The following is a 24,410-nucleotide window of genomic DNA, read 5'->3' as shown; positions in this document are numbered from 1 at the left end:
ATGATTTTATGAATTACCAACCATATGGACCAAGAAAATTGGGCTTGGAAAATTTGAAAAAAATTTAGGCCCAAGCCATGTAGGTGGCCGACCATATGGAGGGTCCAAGCCCATGGGAATTAATTAAATTCCCATGTGATTAATGGACTATTATATAGTGGAAGATTCAAGAAAAATGAAGAGAAAGAATAGAAGAAGAACAAGAGCAAGAGAAAGGGGATTTATTCGGCCATGCCCCTCAAATTTCAACCCCATGAAATCTCTTCCCAAAAATTATTTTCTTGCTATATTCCTACTAATTCAAGGTCCCTCTACAACGTGGTGCAATTATTTCGAAAGATAATCTATTGGTTTTGTCGTTTGAGTAAGTTGGTGGAGTGAAGAAACTTGAAGAAAAAGGTAAGATTTCATTCCATTTATTTATGTTATGAAGGTTGGTTTGTGTTGTGGAATATGTAAAGGTGTAGAATATATGGAAACATGGAGGTTTGCTAAGTGAGTGTGGAAGATGGTATAGGGCCGTGCATGTATATGTGTTGTATGTCCATAGTATGTTGAAATTATGTTGTATTCTAGTTATGAATGTTATGGAATTTGTATTGGAAATGAAAGTAGAACAAAAATTGAATGAAGTTGGAAAAATTGTATGTTGGCCGTGGCCTACATGTAAGGGAAAGGGTGACGAATTTATTTTGTTTAACATGTTAGTCACGTTGTCGTGATCATTATAATGTAAATGAAGCAATTATGGGTTGAGTTGGTATGAAAACGGAATGTAGGAATTTATGTCGTATTTGTATGATTTTATGACATTATGGAAATTGAGCTATTAGAGTGTGAAGTATGATGATTGTTGATGAACTTGGAGGATAGGAATATGTTATGAATATTTATGTTAAAGATTGGAAGATTTGGATAAATTATGACTTTGGTGGAAAGTTGTGTCTTTTGTACAATTTGTGTATATATGGTAGAAATGATATGAAATGCTTAGAATGGTATTGCAATGACTTTAGTTAGTAATGAATGTGAATATGATGGCATTGATTTGGACGTGTGGAGTCGGAATGGAAGTTACGGTATTATGTTGGAAAGTTGGTTAATTATGTCATGTTGTGTTTGTTATGATTGTTGATGTTGTTGTTGGGTTGTTGTTTGTTATTTTGAGCCGAGTTGAATCTCGGGGTGTCATGTTTATAGGGGAAGTCTTGCTTGAAATTTCGGTAGCCAAATAGAAACCAAAGATTGAAATGTCAACTTGCATGAATATGGCGGTAAAGATAACCATTTGAGATTTCGACGAAATGGGATTGGAGTTTCGACAAGCGTAACAAGCGCAAAAGGTATGTAAAGTTTGCCTATTTCTTCTCTTGGCACGTCTTAGGGTATTAGGCTCGACTTTGGCCCTCGGGGATATTCCTACTTCTGGAATGCGTTTGAATTTTCCCTTTTTCCTTGATAAGATTGAAGGCTAGATCATGAATGGCTAGAATGGACTTAGACGTATAAAACTTGTCCAAATTCAATCCGACTACTCTAAAACATTTATTAATGATATTATGAAGTTCGATATGCATGTTTTATGTTTGCCACCTCGTTTGACCGAGGTGAGCCCACTATTTCCGACTTTATTCTTTTGTAAATACGATTCGTTTTCAAGCGGCTTTCAAGAAGTGTTTTGATTACTAAACAAAAATCGTTTTAAACATTCTATCAAGCCCTATGAAATGTTTTGGTATGTACTTCGACTCTGAAAGTTCTGTTTGAGATAATCCGCCGTGATGTCCGAAAGGTACGTATTATGATTGATCGATTTCATTGATTTGATTCGTTATTCGATATTCGTTATTCGATATGCTTCATCGAGTCTCTGGATATTTTTATTGCATTAGTTTCTCACTACTCCACTCGTGGATGCCTCAAAGTTTCCCACACTGAGCCCGGGCCAGGATATGTTCTCAAGCGTATGTCTCTGCATTGTTCGCCGCCCGTGTGAGGGCGGTATATACGTGCATGGGTTGTGGTGTATCTTTGTCCGGCACGCTTATTCGATATCCGATTATGTTCGACGTGGCCACTTGGTATGTTATGATTTGTTCGGAGATATTCCCTGCTACGAAGTATCTTGTGTTGGCGCGGGACCGAAGGAGCGCCTACCTCATTCATTCACCGAGTCCCATAGCGGGGCGGCTTTGCATATGTTTTACTTCGTATGCATTACTTATGATTTTTCTGGTATGCATTTTGATTCCCTATGTATCTTATGCTTCCTCCGCACGTTCTGTTCTGATTTTGATTTTATTTATTACGTTCTCTGCTTTACATATTCAGTACATTTTCCGTACTGACCCCCTTTCTTCGGGGGCTGCGTTTCGTGCCGCGCAGGTACGTACGACCGATTTGTGGATCCGCCGCTTAGGTTATACGCTCGGTACGTCGTTGAAGTGCTCCTTTGTCCGGAGCCGTGTTTTGGTAAAAAATTTACGCTACATTTGTACGTATTTATTAAGGCACGACGGGGCCGTCCCGTCATATGATTATGTTATGTTACGTCTCGTTCGTAGAGTGTACGTAGACATGTGATGTGGGTTACGTATATGTGTCTCGTGAGATTTGCGTACGTTTAGAGTTATTTATGTATTGTGACGGCCTTATCGGCCCGCGTGCGGCATGCCACTTGTTCTTGTTAAGTTATGACTTTTGTTTATTTTTAATATTTTGCTAATTCAGGTTAAGGTACGTATGAGTGTCCAACTAGGGCACGTGTCGCGGCCTACGGAGTTGGGTCGTGACACCACCTACCCACCCATTCCCAAATTTTCTATTTCATATATTTTATTTTACTTTTATAAAAAATGGAAAATTTTTCTTATCCACCCCACATCAAATTTAACCACGCAAACTTTCTATATTTAAGGCAAAATTAAATATGATGTAGAAAATTAGGGAGGGGTTAAGGGGTGCGGGCGGGGGTTGGGGGGGGGGGGGGGGGTTGGGTGGTGTAGAAAACCAAAATAAAAACAAAAACTTTTCAAAACTTTTTCTTTTAAAAAATTTACTATAATTTTTTTTTGGAGTGGGTGCTAGGGTGGGGGTGGGGGGTGAGGTAGGGAGTCGTAGAAAACCAAAAATAAACATAAAATTTAAAACAAAAAAAAAAATTAAAATGGGGGGGGGGGGTCGTGGGGGTGGGTGGTGTAAAAAAACAAACCAAAAAACTTTTAAAACTTTTTTTTTAAGAAGGAAATAATTTTTTGGAGGGCGGTGGGGTGGGGTGGGGTGGGGGGATGGGTGGGTGTAGAAAACTCAAAGGAAAAAAATTCAAAACAAAAAATTTAGGGGGGTCAGCGGGGTGGTGGAGGGTGCGTGGGGTTGTGGGAGTTGTTGGGATTTGGTGGTTGGGGGTGGTTGGATGGTGCCACCAGGTTGGTGAAATGCCAATTCTGGACTTGTTTTCCCTTCTTTGATTATGAAAGTCATTTTCTCCATTTCGAAGGAACTTGTTTTTTTTTTTTTTTTTTATAGAAAATGTTTTTCAAAATTTTTGATCAAACGAACATGAGAAAATTAGAAAATATTTTCCGGAAAATGTTTTCCTTCGTACCGAATGCACCTTAACGGCTGGGCTCTTTTGATTTGTTGTGAACTTTTAATGGAGGGTATGAATGAACAATTTCATGTTCACACACAGAGTTGAACCCTTTTTTCTTTTTATATAAGAAAAAATGTAGAATGATCCGCAACAATCATGAAATGCGTGTGGTATATGTTACAACAACAACAAGAACATACCCAATGTAATTCCATATATCTGAAATGGGTGTGGTATTGTTTTTTATTTTTTTCATTACTGATGAACTTAGAATTTTCAGAGTTTATACTATAGTTTATCTATCTCTTAGGCTTTATTTATGTGAATATTAAGGTTAAATTGGTTGTTATGAACTTATACTTTGCATTTGGTGTTAAGAAATGATCCGACGCAAAATAAAGTTTGGATGAGGCATAAAGTGGACTAAAGGTGTGTTTGGTATGGATTTTTTAATTTTTTTCATGTTTGGTTGGTCGAAATTATTACGCTCCCATTGGGTTAGGACGTCGTACACCAAACTATACTAGCCGTTGGGTGAACCCTTTTCTAGTTGATTAAAGATACTACTGAGCTTAGCATATCAATAAAAACTCAAGCACATTGTGCTAAAGTTTCGCTTGTCAAAATTTCGAACTTTAGCATCATATCTTTGAACCATGTTTCAGTGAAAGTCCATAACGATTGCAATTTTTAAAGATAAGCTCGAAAAATGGCCAATAAATAGTATCCTATGTGAGCTAATTCCTTGTTAGTCTTTACAAAATAAAATTTAGAGGGAAAAAAACTATAAAAATCAAATAGTAGCAAATCCTCCCCCCTCCCAACGATGTATCCGGAGCACCAAGCTGACCCGAATTATAACCCGTTTCGACCCAACTCCAAAATGGATGTATAGCCGTTATAAGCTCACACCCCTCAACAAAAAAAAATAACTAGCATTCACTAAAGAAATTCCAAAAACCCCGTTAACGCTCTAATATTTCTCTCAAGAATTCTCAAATTTCTCTGCTAAATTGAGGTGTAAAATGTCAATTAATTTTCATGTAACCAATCATTTCTTTCATAATCCTCAATTGGATATTTTGTAAACGATTTCCATGTTAGCTTTTTCGAACACGAGCATGAATGCTTTGAATGGCTACGATTATCACGTTAGAAATTCATTATGCAAGCTCTATTTTCCCGACTTCAATTTACGTGACACACTTTCATGCCAAAAAATGATCTCTTATACAACAACAACATACCCAGTGCAATCCCACTATTGGGGTATGAGTTGGGTAGAATGTACGCAGACCTTACTCCTACCTTAAGAGGTAGATAGATTATTTCCGATAGACCCTGGGTTCAGAATAAAGGAATAACAAAGCAGGTCGAATAGGATTCTCTTTGTCATTTTTTAGAGAAAGAAAGAAGAAACGAATAGAAAAGAAAAATATATTCGGAGCACAAGAGTGACCCGAATTAAAACCCGTTTTTTGCGACCCAATAACCCAAATTGCTAAACCAAACTCCCAAATGTATATATAGCCGTTATACGTTAAACTCATGCAAAACAAAAACCCAAATTTTCTCTCTTATACTTTGACTCAAGAAATTCAAAAACCGCTCTAATATTTCTCTCAAGAATTATCAATTTGCTGTCTCCATTAATTCTTATAATTCTTTAACTTCTCTCTGTCATTGTTTAACAATTTTACCTTTTTTGTAATACGAAAGATTTATACGTATTGACTGATACGTACAAAGAGTAATTCAGTGGACTGTATCTATGGATGCAGGGAGTAGATACAACAAGTTTCGTCCACCTCTTGTTAATCAAACGTCTCACAAGAAGAAAAATTCTCAAGAAAATGTATGTTTTTTCTTTCCTCTTTTTTTTTTTTTTTTTTTTTTTTTTTTTGTGTGTGTGTGTGTGTGTGTGCAATAACCCAAGTTTCTTGATTTTGTGTCCTAATTTCTTGGATTGTGAAATTGGAGTTCTTATAGTCGAGCCAAGGTCTCTTTTTGATTATTTTCTTGTTGGGGTTTGTGAGATTTGCTTTGTGCTAGAATTTTGCAAATTTGATTATGTATATAATAGGTATATAGTATGTATTTATGTATATTATATGTATATGTATGTATATTATATGTATATTGTAAGTATATTATAAGTATATTGTACGTATGTTGTTTCTTCTTTTTTTGTGGGATTTGCTATTCGCTTAAATTTTGCAAATTGGGGTTCTTATAGTCGAGCCGAATTGAGGTGCAATTGATGATTACTTGATAGATTTTTGGGTTTTGAATTTTGTAGAAATAGTCTCTCCTTCTGATTTTTTTTCTTTTTGGGTTTTGTGTGTTTTGTTTTTCCCTTAAATTTTGCAAATTGGGGTTGCTATCACATAATTATGTGGAATTTGGTTTTTCCACTATTGAATCTTAATATGCATATATATATATTTCTTTTGATCTGCTTTTGGTATTGAACCTTCCAATCAAATTCGTCGTCGTATATTTTCCAGTTTTATCTGTTATGCAGGTTAAACTGTATGGCCAATGTGCTTAGCTAATCACTACCACTTTCGGGTACCAAATTTCGTGTATGATTTTACTTCTTTATTAAGAGAAAGAAGCTAGGTGAATAAGCTGTTGAGAATTTATTCCTAATATGTCAATCAAACTTAGAACATTGAATAAGGGAAATTGGTAAAAGGCTACTGTTTTAACATGTGCGGATGATGTTTAATGTGGTACTTCTAATGATTATTTTCATAGTGTTTAAAGTGTCAGCATTAAGTTGTGTATTGATTTTTTTATGAAATTTTCTGTAAAGGTTGGATTTTAATTGATACATTTGTGAAATGCAGCTGGACAGGTTCATTCCCAATCGTTCTGCGATGGATTTTGACTATGCACATTACATGCTCAGTGGTGGAAAGGTTAAAAAGGAACACGTTGGAGTAAATTCTCCATCTAAAGAAGCTTACTCGAAGCAATTAGCAGAAATTTTCAACATGAATAGAACGAGGATCCTTGCTTTTAAGAATAAGCCTCCACCTTCGGTTGAGAGAGTTTCTGAATCTCCATCACATATTCAACAGTCAAGAACCGTTAAAAAGAGGAGATACATTCCCCAAGTGAGTTATTCTTTCTTCCCGCTTTTTACTATCCTTTTTTTTTTTGTGTGCGCGCGCGCGTGCTAACCGTATGTGCTTTATCAGAAATCACAAGGACCAAAATAAGAATTTATCAATATTTGAGGGACTAAAAGTGCTAATTTTCCAATGTTTTATCTTTGGTATTTTTCCTAACTTAGAGAACTCCTTTGCTTGTTAACAGTCTCCGGAAAGGACCCTGGATGCTCCAGAAATCCTAGATGATTTTTATCTCAATTTGTTAGACTGGGGAAGCAGTAACGTTATTGCCATTGCCTTAGGAAAATTTGTATATCTGTGGGACGCTTCCAATGGGTCTACTACTGAGCTTCTCGAGGTCGATGATGATTTTGGGCCAGTGACCGGTGTCAGCTGGTCACCAGATGGAAGACACCTTGCAGTGGCCTTGAATAATTCACACGTTCAGCTGTGGGACACCCAGTCCAGCCGATTGGTGAGTAGTTTCTTTCATCTTCTTTCTTTTAGTCTAATTATTATAACAGCAAATTACCTGGGAATCAAGATACACACTGAGTTTATCTTTAGGGATAATTACCTTTTTGGACTGCTTTAAAAAATAATAGCCGACTAATGTATATGTAATGTATATTAAGTTAAAATATCCATATAGTATACATATCGTATACACAAATATACATAACCAGTGTGTATCTTATGTATATTTTGGATAGCGCTCGTAATTAAATTTGGCCGACAGGCCAAAAATGGAAAAACCCTCATCTTTACTATACTTGATCAGAAGTCTAACATCTTGCCTTTATAAACAGCTGAGGACTTTACGAGGACACAGATTAAGGGTTGGCTCACTTGATTGGAATGGCCACATACTGACAACTGGAGGCATGGACTGTATGATCATCAACAATGATGTGCGTGTAAGATCCCACATAGTTGGAACATACAGGGGACACAATCAGGAGATATGCGGATTGAAGTGGTCTGCTTCAGGCCAGCAATTGGCTAGTGGAGGGAACGACAATTTGGTTCATATATGGAGCCTATCGATGGGGTCTCCTAATAATGCTACACAACACCAATGGGTTCACCGTATGACAGATCACACAGCTGCTGTAAAAGCTCTTTCCTGGTGTCCTTTCCAGAGTAATATGGTTGCCTCGGGTGGTGGTGTTGGCGATCAGTGCATAAAGTTTTGGAACACCAACACCGGGGCGTGCTTGAACTCTGTGAATACAGGTTCACAAGTCTGTTCCTTGCTTTGGAATCGACACGAGCGTGAGCTTTTGAGTTCTCATGGATTTACGGACAACCAGCTCACTGTTTGGAAATATCCTTCTATGACGAAAATTTCAGAACTTTTCGGTCACACATCGAGAGTTCTTCATATGGTTCAGGTATGATTGCTTAACAAGAAATGTCACTTTGTGTTTGTTTATGCTTGTATTTCATGGTGCTTTACAGTTTACTGACTTTACGTGTTGACATATTTCAGAGTCCCGATGGCTATACTGTGGCAACTGCAGCAGCTGACGAGACGCTAAGATTATGGAATGTTTTTGGAAATCCTGAAAAGGCTAAGCCTGTGCCAAAGAGAAAGCTAGAACCATTTTTTGACTTGGCTCAGATTAGATAAAAATATCATGCAAGTGCTGGAGTTAGTAAAGAGAAAGCAGTTTGTTCATACTTTTGAGGATATGTGGTTTAGCAAGTAGTCTGAGTTATGGCAAATGCATTTTTTGTTATATTGAATGTATAGAAGATAGGTCTGAGTTATTGCAAATGCATTTTTGTTTCTTTTGAATGTATAGAAGACAGTTTGTGGGAACTTTTGAAGAATGTCATTTAAATGTAATTATAGTATGACCTTCTGAAAGTTCATGAGATGGATTGTGTATATACTTTTACATGAGTTAGGTGTTGATAATGTGGCAGTCATACATATTGTGAAATTAAATTATGAACTGAGCAAATAAAAGAAATGGATCAATCATAGTACATGAAGAAAGAGCTTATGTGAAAAGAGAGTGTTGGAGTGATAAAAACTTAAAGAGGATCGCTTATTCCCAAAAATTCAAGCTTCTTTTATTTGAATAAAGAATTGACTCCCAAATTTGTCATAGTTTCCTATTAAAAGAAAATGAATAGAGCACTGCGAGCAGATGTTCTTGTTGTAGTCATTCTTCATATTGGACCTTAAGAACAAAGTTTACATTCAAGGAAAGTTGAATCATGGAAGACCAATGTTTGAGTTTTAGTAGAGCAAGAAAAAGCTTTGTAGTTCTTCTTTTATTTATTTAAGTTTATATGACGAAAGTTGAAATATAGCCCTTTAGAGGTGATTCCCGCGACCCTTTTTCGCATTCACAACTTCGTCTGCACTCTTAAACTTTGACAAGTATTCAGTGAATTAATCAAGATAGGCACGAACTAACTTTATTCAGATGTTCCAATTCCATTGAAAGTAAAAAATATAAGGTGGTTTTTTCCATCTGTCCAAATTTCGATGGACAGAGTTATCAAGTAACTGTCTTAGGTGGGAGGTAGCATACCTTGTTAGAAGTGATTTTCGCTTAGCCTATTTGTTCACAACTTTTTCTTACCACACTCTTAAAACTTGATAAGTATTTAACTAGTTAATCAAGCTATGCGCGAATCTTTATTTTTGGTCAAGTTGGCATAATACATAAATCGACTAATTAAATTTATTTCTTTTTGCCAGTATCTTACTCGGCTTTGGGTTTGTACAAGTAGACACCTTAACTTGTATAAAGTTGAATAAGTAAACACAAATGATGATATGACACTGACGTGACACATAAATATTGGAGGGCCACGTCAGTGCCGCATTAATGCCACGTCAGCATTTATGTTTACTTATTCAACTTTATACAAATTAAGGTGTCTACTTATGTACACCCAAAATTGAAGGGTATACATGCCAGCTGAAGCTAAATTTAAAGACCTATTTATGTATTATGCCTATAAAATACAATCATATGAACACTTTTGAAAGAAAAAGAAGAAAGAGATATTTACATCAATTGGACCCCAACATACAAAGACATGGCCCCCCATACACTAAGGTCCCCTCAAACCTCAACCCCACATCCTTATTCCCATGTCCTAATGCTTCTCTTAACCTCAACACTCCCAAAAAACATCATTAACTTCCTCAAAACCCCCATTTCTTCCATTCCTAAAACACAATGTCAACTTTCAAATCTCCATTTGATTAACTCTTAATTACCATCTAATCAAACCCCATTAACAAGTACTACTACTACACTATCAGTCCCTCAGTACTACTCTTCTTATCACTTCATTCACTCAAAAAAAAAAAAAAAAAAAAAAAAAAAAACTTTTCTCTCTGCTTTTCTTTGCAGGTTTATCCAAAAACCCTAGATCTGTCCCCCTTTTAGGTAACCTCAACAACCTCTGCTCTCTATCTATACACACACACACATAGTGAACACACACACAGTTACACTTATACACACACACAAAAAAAGAAAGACTTTTCTTGTTTTTCTCTTTCTGTTTCAGCATTTACAATATGTATGTATATTAGTTGCTGTTTATATTCATTTTTGGGTGCAGCTTTTAAGAATAAGGAAAAGGGTGTGTGAATTAGAGAAAAAAAAAAATTCTTGCACTCAAGAAACACAAAAAGAGTTTAAAAAATAATTCTTGCACTCAAGAAACACAAAAAAAAAAAAAAAAAAACTTTTTTTTTTTGTTTCTTTGTTTTAGCATTTATAATATGTATGTATATTAACTGCTGTTTATATTCATTTTTGGGAGAATAGGGAAAAGAGTGTGTGAATTAGCTAAAAGAAAAGTTGTTTTGCACTTAAGAAACACACAAAAAAAAAAAAAAAAAAAAGTATTTTCCTGTTTTTTTCTCTCTGTTTCAGCATTTACTATATGTATGTATATTAACTGCTATTGTATTCATTTTTGGGTGCAGCTTTTAGAATAACGAAAAGGGCGTGTAAAGAAAAAAGGTTCTCTTGCACTCAAGAAACACACACACACACACAAAAAAAAAAAAAAAAAGACTTCTCTTGTTTTTACTTTCTCTGTTTCAGCATTTACAATATGTTTCTTAGTTTCTATATTAACTACAATATGTTTTTCGTTTCCTGGACCCCGCACATAGCGGGAGCTTAGTGCACCAGGTTGCCCTTTATTAACTGTTGTTGTGTTCTTTTTTGGGTGCAGCTTTTAGAAAAGGGAAAAGGGTGTTTAGAAAAAGTTTTCTTGGAGGAGATGAGTGGGACCTTGGAAATGGGGGTGGGGGTGGGGTATGACTATGGATTCCGGCCACCGTTTACGGCGGTGCAGTGGCAGGAATTGGAGCATCAAGCAATGATTTATAAGTATTTGGTGGCAGGATTACCTGTGCCGCCGGACCTGGTAGCACCGATTCGCCGGAGTTTTAATGCTATTTCAGCCAGGTTCTTCAATCATCCTAGCTGTATGTTTTTTCTATCTTTTTTTTTTTTTCAGTTTAAAGTTCTGTTTTTGTTGTTTGTTTGTTAATTGGTTCTTAATTAGGTTAGTTAGTTTCAGTTGAGCATTTTATTGTGTTTTGCATTTATGAATGGGAAGCTTACTGTAATTTGATGGTGAAATTGGAGACATGCAGAGCTAGGAACATTGTTTCTCATTGCTTTTTTAAAAAGAAAAGAGAACTTCAAATTTTGTTATGGAAGTATAATAAAGCTTCCATTCCTTAGTTTTGATTCTGAAATCTTTGGTGGAAGTATATTATCCATTCATTATCTATTAATGCTTAGCTAAATTGGCAAAGGTTGAAGGACTTGTGTCTTAGGTCACAAGGTTCGAGCCCTCTACGTCCTGTATTTAAGTGGAGAAGGGTTGAGGGACGGACTCATCATCCCCGAGGTTCAAAGGCTACGGTTGGCTCCTGACGGATTTTTTTTTTCGATGAAGTAAGAATATTATTAACAGAAGGGGCATTAACTAGCCGGTATACAAGGAGCATAGCAAAAAGTAGAAAATCCTACAAGAATACATGATTTTCTACGAAAATCACCCAATCATCTATACGAAAAGTAACCTCATGGGTGCATCAAAAAGAAACAAGGGAAAAGAGGCTATTTCTCAAGATTTTTCAAGTGTACAAAATCTTTCTCTATTCCATCGAAAGCTCTCCTATTCCTTTCTCTTCATATGGTCCACATTAGCTCTAAAGGGGCAACTTCACATGCCCTGCATCTCCTCCTTCGTCTTCTACGAGCCCAGCTAAACATAGTTTCTTTCACAGTTCTCGGCATTACCCACTCGAAACCAAACCATCTCATCAAGTCCCCCCATTACGAAGATGCTACCCGGCAATGTAAGAGTCGGTGATCTACGTCTTCCCCTGATTCTTTGCACATGAAGCACCAACAAACACAGGTAATCTTCCTCTTCCTCAAGTTCTCCCCTGACGGATTTATTGGCTATTAAAAAAAGTGCTAGAAAAATCATTCATCTCTTTGGCCCCCCTCTCTCGTCTTGTGGTAAGAGCCTGCTCGTGTGGTTTAGGTGTTCATCACGGTATCGAACCTACCATAAAGGTCTAGTACTTAAGTGGAGAAGAATAGAGGGGCGCGGTCATTATCCACCAAGTTCTGAACCGTGCGCCACTTCCCTGGGAGATTTCTCCAACAACATACCCAGTGTAATAGTGTAATCCCACAAGTGGGGTCTGGGGAGGGTAGAGTGTACGCAAACCTTACACCTACCTCCTGGAGGTAGAAAAGCTGTTTCCGGAAGACCCTCAGCTCGGGGATTTCTCCATTATAAAAAAAGCTTTCTCCTTTTCTTTTTATCTTAAATTATTTTTGATTAGGATGAACTGCTTTTGGTTTTGAATTGGTCTAGTGCAATCTAATTGTGGGTGCATTCAGTGGTGGACTTTGGATTTCCAATGACAGGCCAACAGTAAAGTAGAGAGCCGAGAGATGTTAAATTTGATAGTCATTTACAAATTTATGTTCTGATCTAACTAGCCAAATGTGTATAACGAATTTAACTATTTACTGTAAAATTTCAATCTTTACACAATCTCAAGTTTCATACTTTGCTTCAAAGTTCTCAAATTTCTTATTTTTTGTTGTTTTTATTATTAAAATGTATCAATATTTTTTATAAATAAACAAGATTCAATCACAAAAATTGTAGAGTAAATAAAACAAAATAGCAATACGAGTTAATTATTTTTAGATTCAAAAGATTAGTGAATAACAGTGCCCCACACTGGGCAGAAAGTGGGACGAGTTTTCTCTGACTGAGGCAGCACCTAAAATGCAATCAAATAAATCCCTGTAGGTCTTTTAAGAAAAAGAAGAAAAAACATAAAGAAATGAGCTAAAACTCTGGCAAACAAGTGTACACCTTAGAAATGACCAAATTTAAAAGGCAAGAGTTGTATATTTTCAACTGAAAATTCTGTTATATTACCTTATAAAAAAAAAGAGTTGTATATTTACACCTGCCAAATTGTGAAATTGAGAGAGAAACGGAGGCCAAGGAGATAACAAGAAGTATTTTGCATTTTAACTCCTTTTTTTTTTTGGAAAAAGTGTTAATTCCTTTTTTGAAATTTATGCAATACCTAAAACTGAAGTTAAAACACCGGTGCATCGCAAAGGAGTGAACTTGTTGGTTAAGATCATAGGTTTGATTCCTTAAACATATGCTCACTTCCTTAAAAAGGCTGGGTAAGCTGACATTGTCTCATTTAAAGGGGAAAAAAAGAGTACCTCGGGTTTTATGATTCAAACCCCTGACCTTATCTAAATGAATACTAGCCTTCATCAATATACTAAATCCAATTGTTTTTGTCAGTTGGATTTGTTATTTGGTTTTATATTGTAGACGATTTCTGTAAAGATGTCATTTAGATATATACATAGATGTCATTTAGATATATACATAGTTTAATTTTTGGCAAAAACGCTTACTTAAACATATATCCACCGTCTTGGCAGCTGGTGGGCTATAGCTTTGTGTTTCATTATGGCAAATTGGAAATTGGCAGTACACCCAGGGTTGACACGTTCTTGCTTCTCTTGCTTTTTCTCTATCTTTCTTTTAGACGTGATTTCATAGTTTACAGTTGTATTAGATTTCAATGTCTCCATCCTGTAGTACTCTGTTAAGGTTGTGCCCAAGGGTGTGTTCGGAATGAAGGAAATATTTTCCATGGAAAATGTTTTTTTTTTTGGAAAACGAGTGGGTTTCTATTATTTTCTAGTATTTGGTAAGTAAGCAAAAAAATGTTATCCCAAGAGCATTTATATGTAATCTAGCAAAACACTATGGTTGGGATGGGGGTTTGATGGTGGTGGGGATGGGGAGGAGACAATGAATTTGAAATGTCACTTATGAAGCATGTTTTCCCAACTTCCATTGGGGAAGTCATTTTCCTCATTTTTAAGAAACTTGTGCTAGAAAAAATGTTTCCCAAAATACTTTGACAATCTAACATGGGAAAATTTGAGAACAAGTCTGTCACAGAAATTCCAGTCTCATGGAGTTTTGACGGAAGTGTAGCCGTTCAAATATAGCAAAATATTTTCTTTTTGCAAAAAAATAAAAAAAAAAATAAATAAAAAAAAAAAATGCGACATTTGAATGGCTACACTGCCGTCAAAACTCCAAGGGATTGGATGCAATATCAATGAAATTCTGACCTTCCCTGATCTCCCAAAAATAAATCATTTTGCATGATAAAGGTCTTTCCTTTTGGTTGGTGGATGTGGGGCTTGTTATGTAAATGTGGCAATGTATTTTACATGTGCAGTGGGTTACTGTTCCTATTATGGGAAGAAGTTTGACCCCGAGCCAGGAAGGTGTAGAAGGACAGATGGAAAGAAGTGGAGGTGCTCGAAAGATGCACATCCTGACTCCAAATATTGTGAGCGGCACATGCATCGCGGCCGTAACCGTTCAAGAAAGCCTGTGGAATCTCAAACTACATCCCAGTCCTTGTCGACAAGTATATCACACATTACTACTGGGAGCAGCAATAGAAGTGGAAGTTTCCAAAGCAATAGCAGTGGAAGCTTTCAAAATATGCCATTATATTCCGTTGCTAATTCAGATGGAATGAGTTATGGAAGCACTACTACGAAACTGCAGATGGAGCCTGCCTCCTATGGGATAAATAACAAGGACTATAGGTACATCTGTCCTCTATGGTTCATGTTCTCCTTGTATGCATCTTTCTCTTACCATCGTGCATCTTGATTACTTGCTTCTGTTAAAAAGTTCTCAAGTAATTGACATGCCAGTTTTGTTACTTTCATCTAAATTCTCTCATAGCTTTGCATCAAATCTCAGTGTTTGGTCACATAGCCTGTTTAATACTCCCTCTGTTTCAATTTGTTTGTCTTACTTTCCTTTTTAGTCTGTTTAAAAAAGAATGTCTCTTTTTTAATTTGGCAACTCTTAAATTTCAGATCCCACATGGGATGTTTAGGACCACAAGATTAAAGGGCATTGTGATACATTATATATATCTTTAGTTTAAGACCACAAGATTAAAAGGTCTTCTTTACTTTCATAAACTCCATACCCAATCAAACTAAGACAAACAAATTGAAACGGATATTCTGTGTTTTCTATTGCTGATGAAAGAATTGTTGGCTCAAATCTTTTACATTTGAGAGGATGCTAAATAGGAGATGGGTTGTCAATCCTTCTTTGTTTCCAGTTGTTCCAAACTTGAAACGTTTTTAAATTTCTTAAACTATTCTGAAAACGTTGATTGTAATAGTTCAAGTAGCAGGCATATTCTTCAATTACTATCTTCCCTTTGTAAAATAATTTGAGGTTTTCATTATCTTACATAAAAAGGTTGAAATACTAGTGATTATCATGAGCACTTAACGGATATCACTAATCATGATATTATCTCAAATCTTATCTCATCAACTTCATCACTTTCAGCTCATCAACTATTGCGCAGTTAGAATCCTTCTATATTTGTCAGATTCGTATAAGGAGGACAAGATATTTATGCAAGAGGACAAAAGATGACAAAGTTTCCCTGCTTACAATGCATCCCCTATTTAATACAAGCATGACATTGTCAATCTTTATCAAAAAGGAATTTTTCTGGTTTTCAATAAAAACTCATTAATTTAAGGAAACTATATCTTGTTCTTTTCAGCCCTTTTCTTAGACAGGGTTTGCTCCACATTTAGGGGTTGTTTGGTTCGAAGACAAGTTATGCTGGCGTTCTCTCTTATCGACTGCTTGGTTTGTTGTATTAAAAATAACATGCATTGCATAATTTCTAAATATCTCTTGAGCCGAGGGTCTTTTGGAAACAGCCTCCTTACCTTCCGAGGTAGGGGTAGGTCTGCGTACACTTTACCCTCCCCAGACCCCACATTGTGGGATTTCACTGGGTATGTTGTTGTTGTTGTTGCATAATTTCTAAATAGTACTAAATAGGGTGTATAAGTATAAGAATAGTACTTGTATTGTTAATGCTATGATTTACTATGTATAAATATTACTGAATAGGGCGTATAAGTAATACAGGTATTAGTTGTAATAGATTTAAATTTGCAACCAAACATTGTACTAAAATCTCCCTACCAAACGACCCTTTAGTGGTAGGAGGTTGGGTACCATTCCAAGTTCCATGCGTATTTTCTTATTACACTGCTCCAGTGAGAATGTCTGATATGGTGTATAATGTTGGTCTCGCCTTTGGCGTAAATGGCATAAAATCCAGTTTCATGAAATGCTACACAGGTATCTCCATGGAATGCCTCCTGATGCTGATGTGGCTGGTTCTAACACGGACAACATGTGGCGTCTGATGCCATCACAAATCCCGTCAAAGCCCATGACTAATCCGAAAAATGACTCCCAGCTGCTGGGCGGCTCCTCAGCTAATCCATTTGAACCTGTGATTAAATCAAAACAGCAACCCCAACATTGCTTCTTTAGCAGTGACATAGGCTCGCCTGGTACAGTAAAGCAGGAGCCGCAGAATCCAATGCGCTCGTTCTTTGACGAGTGGCCTACATCCAAAGAATCGTGGTCCAATCTCGACGAGGTGTCCAGCAAAAATAATTTCTCCACCACTCAGCTGTCCATATCCATTCCAAATGCTCCTTCTGGATTCTCTTCAAGGAGTGCTTGTTCCCGAAATGGTGAGATTTTAGCATCTTTCTCTACCTCTTTATCCCATTATCGTAGATGATTTGCAATAATAACTCCCATATGGGGTGGACATGAACTGTTGGCCCCAGTTACTAAAATCTTTAGAAAATGACTTGTGTTGTATATCTGCCATAAGTTATTGGTATAAATTAGTTTGCCTATGAGGCAGGAATTCGGGACAATTCGATAAGTCGGAAACAATTAACCTGCTCTATTGGCAACAAGTTCTGCTTCATAGGTGAAAGTTGTCTGTGTTGCTCAATTGTTCACAAGTCCATATTACAACTTAAACTCCTGTCCGATAGGCAATACCAGTGTTGTCAAAGGCGCGCTTAAAGATCGCTTAAGCCCTGAAGCGAGGCTCAAAACATGTTGAGCGCTTTGCCTCGCTTTATTTGCGCTTCAGTCTCATCAAGGCTCTAAGACATACTTTTCCTGGATAATGAGCCTCTCTTGAAGAGGTGACACTAGATAATTGATATTTCACTTTATCGTAATGTTTTTACAATTTTGTTGTCCATATATTTGTTGTTCATGCTTATTATGGACTAAACACACACACACACACACACACACACACATATATATATATATATGTATTTTTTATTTTTTTTTCACGATTGCGCCTTTTTTCATTAAAGCCCACGCTTTATTTGCGCTTAAAGCCCCAGCTGACCTTAGAGCTTTTTTGCGCTTTTTGCTTTTAATAACACTGGGCAATACATAGCACTATCTTCTCTGTCTGTAATTTCTTGTTATGTCCCGATCTCCTGCCTGCCTGCCTCATAGGCAAAACTAACTTATGCACACACTACAACTAGAAAATATGCCTGATGGGCAATTGAGGTCATTTTTTAAAGATTTTATTAAGTGGAGCCAAAAATCAAGATCACCCCTTATGGTGTCCTATTTCTGCATTTTTTTCCCATCATAAGTGCTGCATAGCAAGCTTACCATTGCTCTTCGTTTTTGTTTTTGGGTGCAGATGCTTGAGGAAGTTGACGCTGCACTAACTCTAAGCAGTCTTTGGTGCTATGCAGAGGAATGATTGTCCTAGAGTTTACTCATGATATAACAGTAAAAGCAAGACGTGTAGGTGGATCGACCCATCAAGTTGTGACCTCTGCTTGTATGAGCTACATGTACTTTTTAATATTACTGGTTCATTTAGTCCTTGCATTGTGTTTGTAGTTGTGCTTCAATTTCAATACTCTTTTAAACAAATACTAGATGGCTTATAAGACAAGTTCTGCACTAGTTAGCCATAAAAACAATAGTGTATTATTCAAGTCAGTTGCTGAATGAGATGATCAATTTGTGGGAGATCAACCCATTTTATGGTTGGAAATCATCTCATTGAGGTTGTGGTTAATTTTGTGTTTCGGTGCACTTGATCTCTGACTAATCCTATTCTCAAGGAAACTCTTGTGGGTGTTATTTGCCATTAAAAAACGGGATTTAAGTGATGTTGTATACATTGAATGTGTATGGAATTTTTTTGCACTATAAGTATGATCTAACTTGTTATAGCAAGTTACTTACCATTTGCTTAAGGTTGCCGATCAATGCTGTTATCGTATCAAATGGATCAGACATGTACTCTTGCTGCATACATGTTTGCATTGCTCTAGTCTTGTTATATCAAAGCATACCGGAGATAGATCAAAAGCAAGTCGAGTTTAAGAAGGTTCAGATTCCATCGGAAGCAAAAACAATAGGTGATTTCTTGTCAGCTGTCTAAGTCTTGATGGACAGAGTTATTCGGTACTTGTGTTGGCACGAGGTAGCAAGTACCTCGTGAAATTAGTCGAGGTGCATGCAGGCTGGTCCGAACATTACGATTATAAAAAGATGTTCTAGTTTGAGAGGTTCCATATAACATGGCTTCAAGGATCACAAACTTGGAAGGATATGTATTTGCACACAAACTTTAATCACTTAACTATAGTATTCTTGAACCGCTAAGGAAGAATGTTCTGCTAACTGTTTCTTATAGGAACATAATGAGTTTCAACTCTTTCTGTTTTTACCATGTAGTAACAACAAAAAATTAGTATTTTTTCCGTCCAATTTATGTGAACTTATTTTCATTTAGAATAATTACAATGTTGTATATCATTTAGTTTTATATGCAACTCTCGTAAATTCAAAAAATTCAAGTTGATTAAACTAATCAGATTTTAACTTTTGATATGACGTTTTATTTACTAAACTAAATTTTCAATCATTATCTTGATATTTTCTTTTGCAATCAATGATATAAATATTAGTAAATTACAAAAATAAAATAATATATATATATATATATATATATATATATATATATATATATATATATATATCAGCCAAGCATTTTCATATAAATTGGGATGACGAAAGTATTAGTTTTGCCTTATTTTAACTGGTGGCGGATGTAGTGTTTCGAACCTAGTAATTTTGGCACTGTGCATATATATACACTTATTGCTTATCATGACTATGGTATGTATTGTTGTTTCAATCTATCACTTAACTACGGTAAGTGAATGCTGTTTGGGATAAACATGAGGTTTGGAAAATTGGAGAAATAGATTTTTGGCCCTTTACAAACTTATTTTAGTTTATGACTCTTTTGCAAGAAATCTTTATTTTTTACACATAAAAAATCTGCCATTTTCTTCTATTCAAATTGTAAGAGGTCAAGAGATCTTATTTTCACAAATTTTTTTCCCTCTCTGTAAGAAAAAGGAAAAATAAAAAGATATTTCATATATGGAAATTCTGGCAAGAAATAAAGAATCAATCATTCGCCATGTGATGCAAAGTCCAAAATTTTTTACTTGTCACATGCTTTATCTGTACGTATGGCTTGCAATATTCCCAGCTCTCCTTTTTTTTTTTTTTTTTTTTTTTTTTTTTTACATACACACGAATAGTATTATCTTTTACACTATATAATTGGTAATCTATCTTATTTTTAAAATTAAAAAATTATTTTCTATGAAGAGTTGTCTGTTGATATCTTTCATGTGACTGATGTAAATTTCTTTTAACATGTCTATGTATAAGTCTTATAATGTTGAATTCTTGTTTGTTTAGGTTTCAAACTCACAATAATGGTTTTCCTTTTTTGTCCCCTTCTTTCTGCTTTTTTCCTTTCTTCTAAAAAAAACTAGATGGGGTTAGCCCATGCTGATATTCTCTTCATTTCAAAATAAGTGATGTTTTTACCTTTTCATTTTGTTTCAAAATAAGTGGTGTTTTCGGAGATTGACATTTTAAATAAAAAATTATTTATGAGGAAGGAAGATTGACAGGAGAATTATCAAATACCAAAGAGATACAACCGACTCGACATTTTGTAAAGCAACATGATCTAAATTATATAAAATAGTTACAACTCTGTGAAATCATAAATTGGAAAGTATTAAAAATTTATGAATTTGTGAATAATAATTTCTTTATTTATAGATAGAAATAGTTTTTGGTATTTATTAAGTTTTAATTTCACTCACGATATTTCATGCCGCATGAGTTTATATTAGTTAAATATGGTAATTTAAGCTTAATTTCAGATGAAATTAAGGAAAAAAACTAAATTCATTAAATGAACCTCAAGAATAAATTTAGTTCATATATAGTTTATCCTTAAAAAATATTAATTCTCAGTTAAAATTGTAATATATAGTACCTTTTTTTTTTTTTTTTTTTTATAGTTTCCAATATCTTAATTTTAATTTAAAATATTAAGTGGATCTAATTTAATTTAACTTCAAAGTTTAATCAAATTAACTCTCGAAAAATGAAAAATGCCACATAAATTGAAATAAAGAGAGACTAATTAATAAGATCTAAAAAATTCTTTAGTTAGAAACAAAAATGTGGCTCTACAATTGCCTAAATTTTGCCAAAATGTATAATGACAAATATGTAGAGGGACGTAATGTTCCCTCCGGTTCATATTAGATGGTGTTTTTAGTTCGAATACACCCCTTAAAGAATTGCTTATGCCTAGAGAGTAGAAAGCGATTTCACTAAATTATAATAGTCTCAATATTATATAATTTCTTGGTTATGTAAATATGCATTTATCTAATTAAGGTAATTTGAACAAAGAAAATAAAAGCTAAAAGCTATTAATATCTTCTTGATTACGTAAAAACTATTCGTTTTGAACTAAATATAAAAGCTAAAAATATCATATATACTACCTTCTTTGTCCCAATTTAAGTATTTTACTTTCCTTTGTCCCCAAATGCGTGTCTCTTTCTATATTTAGTAAGTTGATAATTCAAACACTACATGATTAGTTTAAAACCACAAGATTCAAAAGACATTTTAGTACATTATACACATTTTTAATTTAGGACCATGAGATTCAAATTTTATTTTTATTTTTAAATTTTATACCCGGTCATACTTAAATTGAGCCGGAAAGAGTAATATAAATCAAAGGAGTAAGGGGCTAAAAAAGATTTAAAAGAAAAGTTGCGAGGCCAACCTCAAATGGATGAAGAAAAAGAATTGAGTGTTAAAGTGGGATAAGTAAGGAAAGATAGCAGCCCATGTATAAGTACTTGATACCATCAATCAATCAAAATTACTCTGTTGCATTGTGAGGACGACGATCCAACACTTAAAACTCATGTTTCTATATAGCTAGAATGTCCCATCAATGAAATACAGGTGTCTCATTTCAATGTTGAAAATTTAGCAAGAAACCCATTTTCATAATTTTTGTTTTATTAAACTATTGGCTATGAGAAGTTCATTGACTCGACTTACACAAGTTTGCGTTAAAATAATTTTACTAAGGGGAAAAAATACTCCCTACTGAATGATTCTCTATTATCAGTGCAACAACTCAAAATTTTTGATTAAAAATAAAAGAATCTCAACCATTACACTGCACCACCTGTATAAATTATTTCTAATTATACCATAATAGTTTTGAAAAAAGTGGAATATAAGGCAATTTGATTGGGAAAAGTTCATGAAGATACTGGTTTTATCTTCTTTCATTTTCACTCACATATACATGATTAAGGAAATATCTAGAAAATATCTAGAAAGAATCTTTCTTTTGCTTGGGCAGAATATAGTACCCAGTAGGGACTAACGTCCCACCAATGAAATATAGATGTCTCATTTCAATGTTGAAAATTTTAGCAAGAAACCCATTTTCATAATTTTTGTTTTATTTAACTATTCGTTATGAGAAGTTCATTGACTCGACTTACCCAATTTCGTGTTAAAATAATTTTACTAGGCGGAAAAAATACTCCCTACTGAATGATTCTCTATTATCAGTGCTACAACTTGAAATTTCTGATTAAAAATAAAAAAATCTCAACCATTACACCACACCACCTGTATAAAATTATTTCTAATTATACCATAATAGTTTTGAAAAAAGTGGAATATAGGGCAATTTGATTAGGGAAAAGTACAGGAAGATAGTGGTTTTATCTTCTTTCATTTTCACTCACATATACATGATTAAGGAAATATCTAGAAAGAATCTTTCTTTAGCTTGGGCAGAATATAGAACCTAGTAGGGACTTCAAAGTATTTTTGCTCTTATATTTTCTATTAGTATCTGGACACCTGCATTGCACGTGCATTCCATGATAATTAATATAAATGTTTTAAAATAATATTATATAATATTTATTATCATCATGAAGCAAACACATATTGAAAATTACTTATGGCCGAATGCAAAAGAATATCCTTCATATCCAAATTTGTGATAGTTGAATTTTTGGGAAAAAGCTTTTATAGTAGATCTTCTGCTTCATTCGCCGTTATAGTATGTAGCTGTGCCCATGTCAAATTTTCTAACCTTTTATTGTAGATTAAAATTGGCATAAACTGTTTTCATTTGTTTGAAACCCACCTTTTTGTTTACCATCGTTGTTTTATTCATATTGCTAATTTTATTATAAAATTTAATGCAATAAAGTAATATTTGAACAATTTCTCTATTTTATCGTTCTTTCAAATATTCAATTTGATGATTTTTGTCAACAATTCACTATTTTCATTTGAATATGGGTAATGTTGTCTATGATTAAAATACTTACATTCTGCTTTGTCTTTAAGAAATTATAGCTCCTTTAATTTTTACAGCGAACTGCACAAAAATTCGATGAAATATATCTTCCTTAGGATGTTTAGTAGATTACTGTTAAGTTCATAATGTAAATATGCAAACAAGCAATAGTAATTTATGATAGCCATAGTTAACAATTATTGGAATAATTTTTTAAGTTAACGAATCTCTAAATGTCTAATGATCAGTATGCCTATGCAAGAAACATTATCAAATAATAACATTGCAGTTTGTTTCTTCAGTTATGAATCATATCTACCTACAAGTAAATCATATGAAAAACTAACTTTTCTCTTAATTTTAGTATCATGAGGAGAACTCATGTAAATCCTTAAATTTCAAGAATCTACAATAAAAGGAAAAAAAAAAAGAGAGAGAGATAAACATAAAGGTGATGCAAATAATTTATTTTTTAAAAGAGAGATACAGTTTATAATTATGGTCATGAAATGACCCATGCAACAAAATTGTCAAAAGAAAATCTTAAGATATACTTTGAAATTAAACTCTACAGATATACTTTGAACTTAAACTCTACACTTCATATCATACGTTCAAAAGAAAAAGCTGTAATTGTGCAAGCTACAAATGATTTTGTAGTTTGTCAACAAATTAAAGTAAAGAATTGTGAACTTGCAAATAATTACAGTTATGTCCAATCAAAATTATTTAAACTATGAACTCCACATATAATAGATAAAACATATTAAAAGAATAAATGAATAAGCATATGAAGTCAGGCCTAAGTCCATCGATTTGGCCTTTCCAAAATCCACATCGACACTCTGTAATAATACGTAGATCGAAAAAATAGAGTAAAAAAGCACAATAAATAAATAAATAAAGAATACTTTAGCAAGTTATCCGCCCCAATTTAAAACGGGCCCCCCTAACCCCCCCTGGGGAACCCCTTCGATAACTACCAATTGAAAAAGGAAAAATTACTTTTTTAAAAATTAAAATCGTTAAAATTACAAGAGCTTTAAAAGTTTAAAGTAACGACTAAGGAACGACCGGGGTAAGAAACCAAAAGAGAGCTCTAGAAACCCCCGTTTTTTTAAAGCGAAACGGGGGACTGAAACATCAAAAACTTTACCCCGGGGAGTGTGAAAGAGTTGAGCCAAATAGGGCCGGGGTATAAACCGTGCCCGATAACGTATAAAAAACAACAAGAAAAAAAATTAAACCAAACAAATCAAAAGAATCCCTATCCCAAAAAGTACTTTTTGTTTTAAAAATCTAAACCCTTTTCCAAATCTTGTATAATCAATCCGAAGACATCACGGTTACCAATCAACGAACCAAAATATAAGCAATGCAAAATATTGGATGAAGCAATGCCTTTTGACAAAGCCGGAGGCAACCCCGTCTGCCCATCATGACCCATGGGGGGCCCCAAGTCCATGTACCC

At 34.7% G+C, this 24,410-nt stretch overlaps 2 protein-coding genes across 5 annotated transcripts; both read left to right on the top strand.

Moving 5' to 3' along the window:
• The first annotated feature begins 5,162 nt into the window (after positions 1-5,162).
• LOC132030877 (cell division cycle 20.2, cofactor of APC complex-like) lies at positions 5,163-8,621 on the top strand. The gene is made up of 5 exons (XM_059420646.1): positions 5,163-5,447; positions 6,445-6,714; positions 6,917-7,186; positions 7,521-8,105; positions 8,204-8,621. Exons 1-5 carry the CDS (start codon positions 5,364-5,366, stop codon positions 8,342-8,344), a joined length of 1,350 nt encoding a protein of 449 aa, XP_059276629.1. The 5' UTR covers positions 5,163-5,363; the 3' UTR covers positions 8,345-8,621.
• A 1,196-nt stretch (positions 8,622-9,817) lies between these two features.
• LOC132057998 (growth-regulating factor 4-like) lies at positions 9,818-18,452 on the top strand. Of its 4 annotated transcripts, none has more exons than XM_059450573.1 (5): positions 9,818-10,130; positions 10,933-11,188; positions 14,528-14,906; positions 16,492-16,895; positions 17,891-18,452. In XM_059450573.1, exons 2-5 carry the CDS (start codon positions 10,981-10,983, stop codon positions 17,896-17,898), a joined length of 999 nt encoding a protein of 332 aa, XP_059306556.1. In that variant the 5' UTR covers positions 9,818-10,130; positions 10,933-10,980; the 3' UTR covers positions 17,899-18,452. The 4 variants fall into 4 exon arrangements, with proteins under 4 accessions (XP_059306556.1, XP_059306560.1, XP_059306572.1 ...); XM_059450577.1 differs by lacking the exon at positions 9,818-10,130 and adding an exon at positions 10,171-10,266; XM_059450583.1 differs by lacking the exon at positions 9,818-10,130 and adding an exon at positions 10,295-10,715.
• Positions 18,453-24,410: the final 5,958 nt, after the last annotated feature.

This window comes from Lycium ferocissimum, chromosome 1 (assembly GCF_029784015.1).
Source record: "Lycium ferocissimum isolate CSIRO_LF1 chromosome 1, AGI_CSIRO_Lferr_CH_V1, whole genome shotgun sequence".
Classification (NCBI taxonomy): domain Eukaryota; kingdom Viridiplantae; phylum Streptophyta; class Magnoliopsida; order Solanales; family Solanaceae; genus Lycium; species Lycium ferocissimum.
The sequence above is the reverse complement of the archived record's forward strand: the minus strand, read 5'-3'. Positions and strand labels throughout refer to the sequence as shown.

Excerpts from the sequence above, each read along its gene's own strand:
- LOC132057998 (XM_059450573.1), top strand. The coding sequence starts at position 10,981 with ATGAGTGGGACCTTGGAAATGGGGGTGGGGGTGGGGTATGACTATGGA. Across the intron at positions 11,189-14,527 it reads GTTCTTCAATCATCCTAGCT|TGGGTTACTGTTCCTATTAT; the intron begins GTATGTTTTTTC and ends TTACATGTGCAG. Across the intron at positions 14,907-16,491 it reads ATAAATAACAAGGACTATAG|GTATCTCCATGGAATGCCTC; the intron begins GTACATCTGTCC and ends AATGCTACACAG.
- LOC132030877 (XM_059420646.1), top strand. The coding sequence starts at position 5,364 with ATGGATGCAGGGAGTAGATACAACAAGTTTCGTCCACCTCTTGTTAAT. Across the intron at positions 7,187-7,520 it reads ACACCCAGTCCAGCCGATTG|CTGAGGACTTTACGAGGACA; the intron begins GTGAGTAGTTTC and ends CTTTATAAACAG. Across the intron at positions 8,106-8,203 it reads GAGTTCTTCATATGGTTCAG|AGTCCCGATGGCTATACTGT; the intron begins GTATGATTGCTT and ends GACATATTTCAG.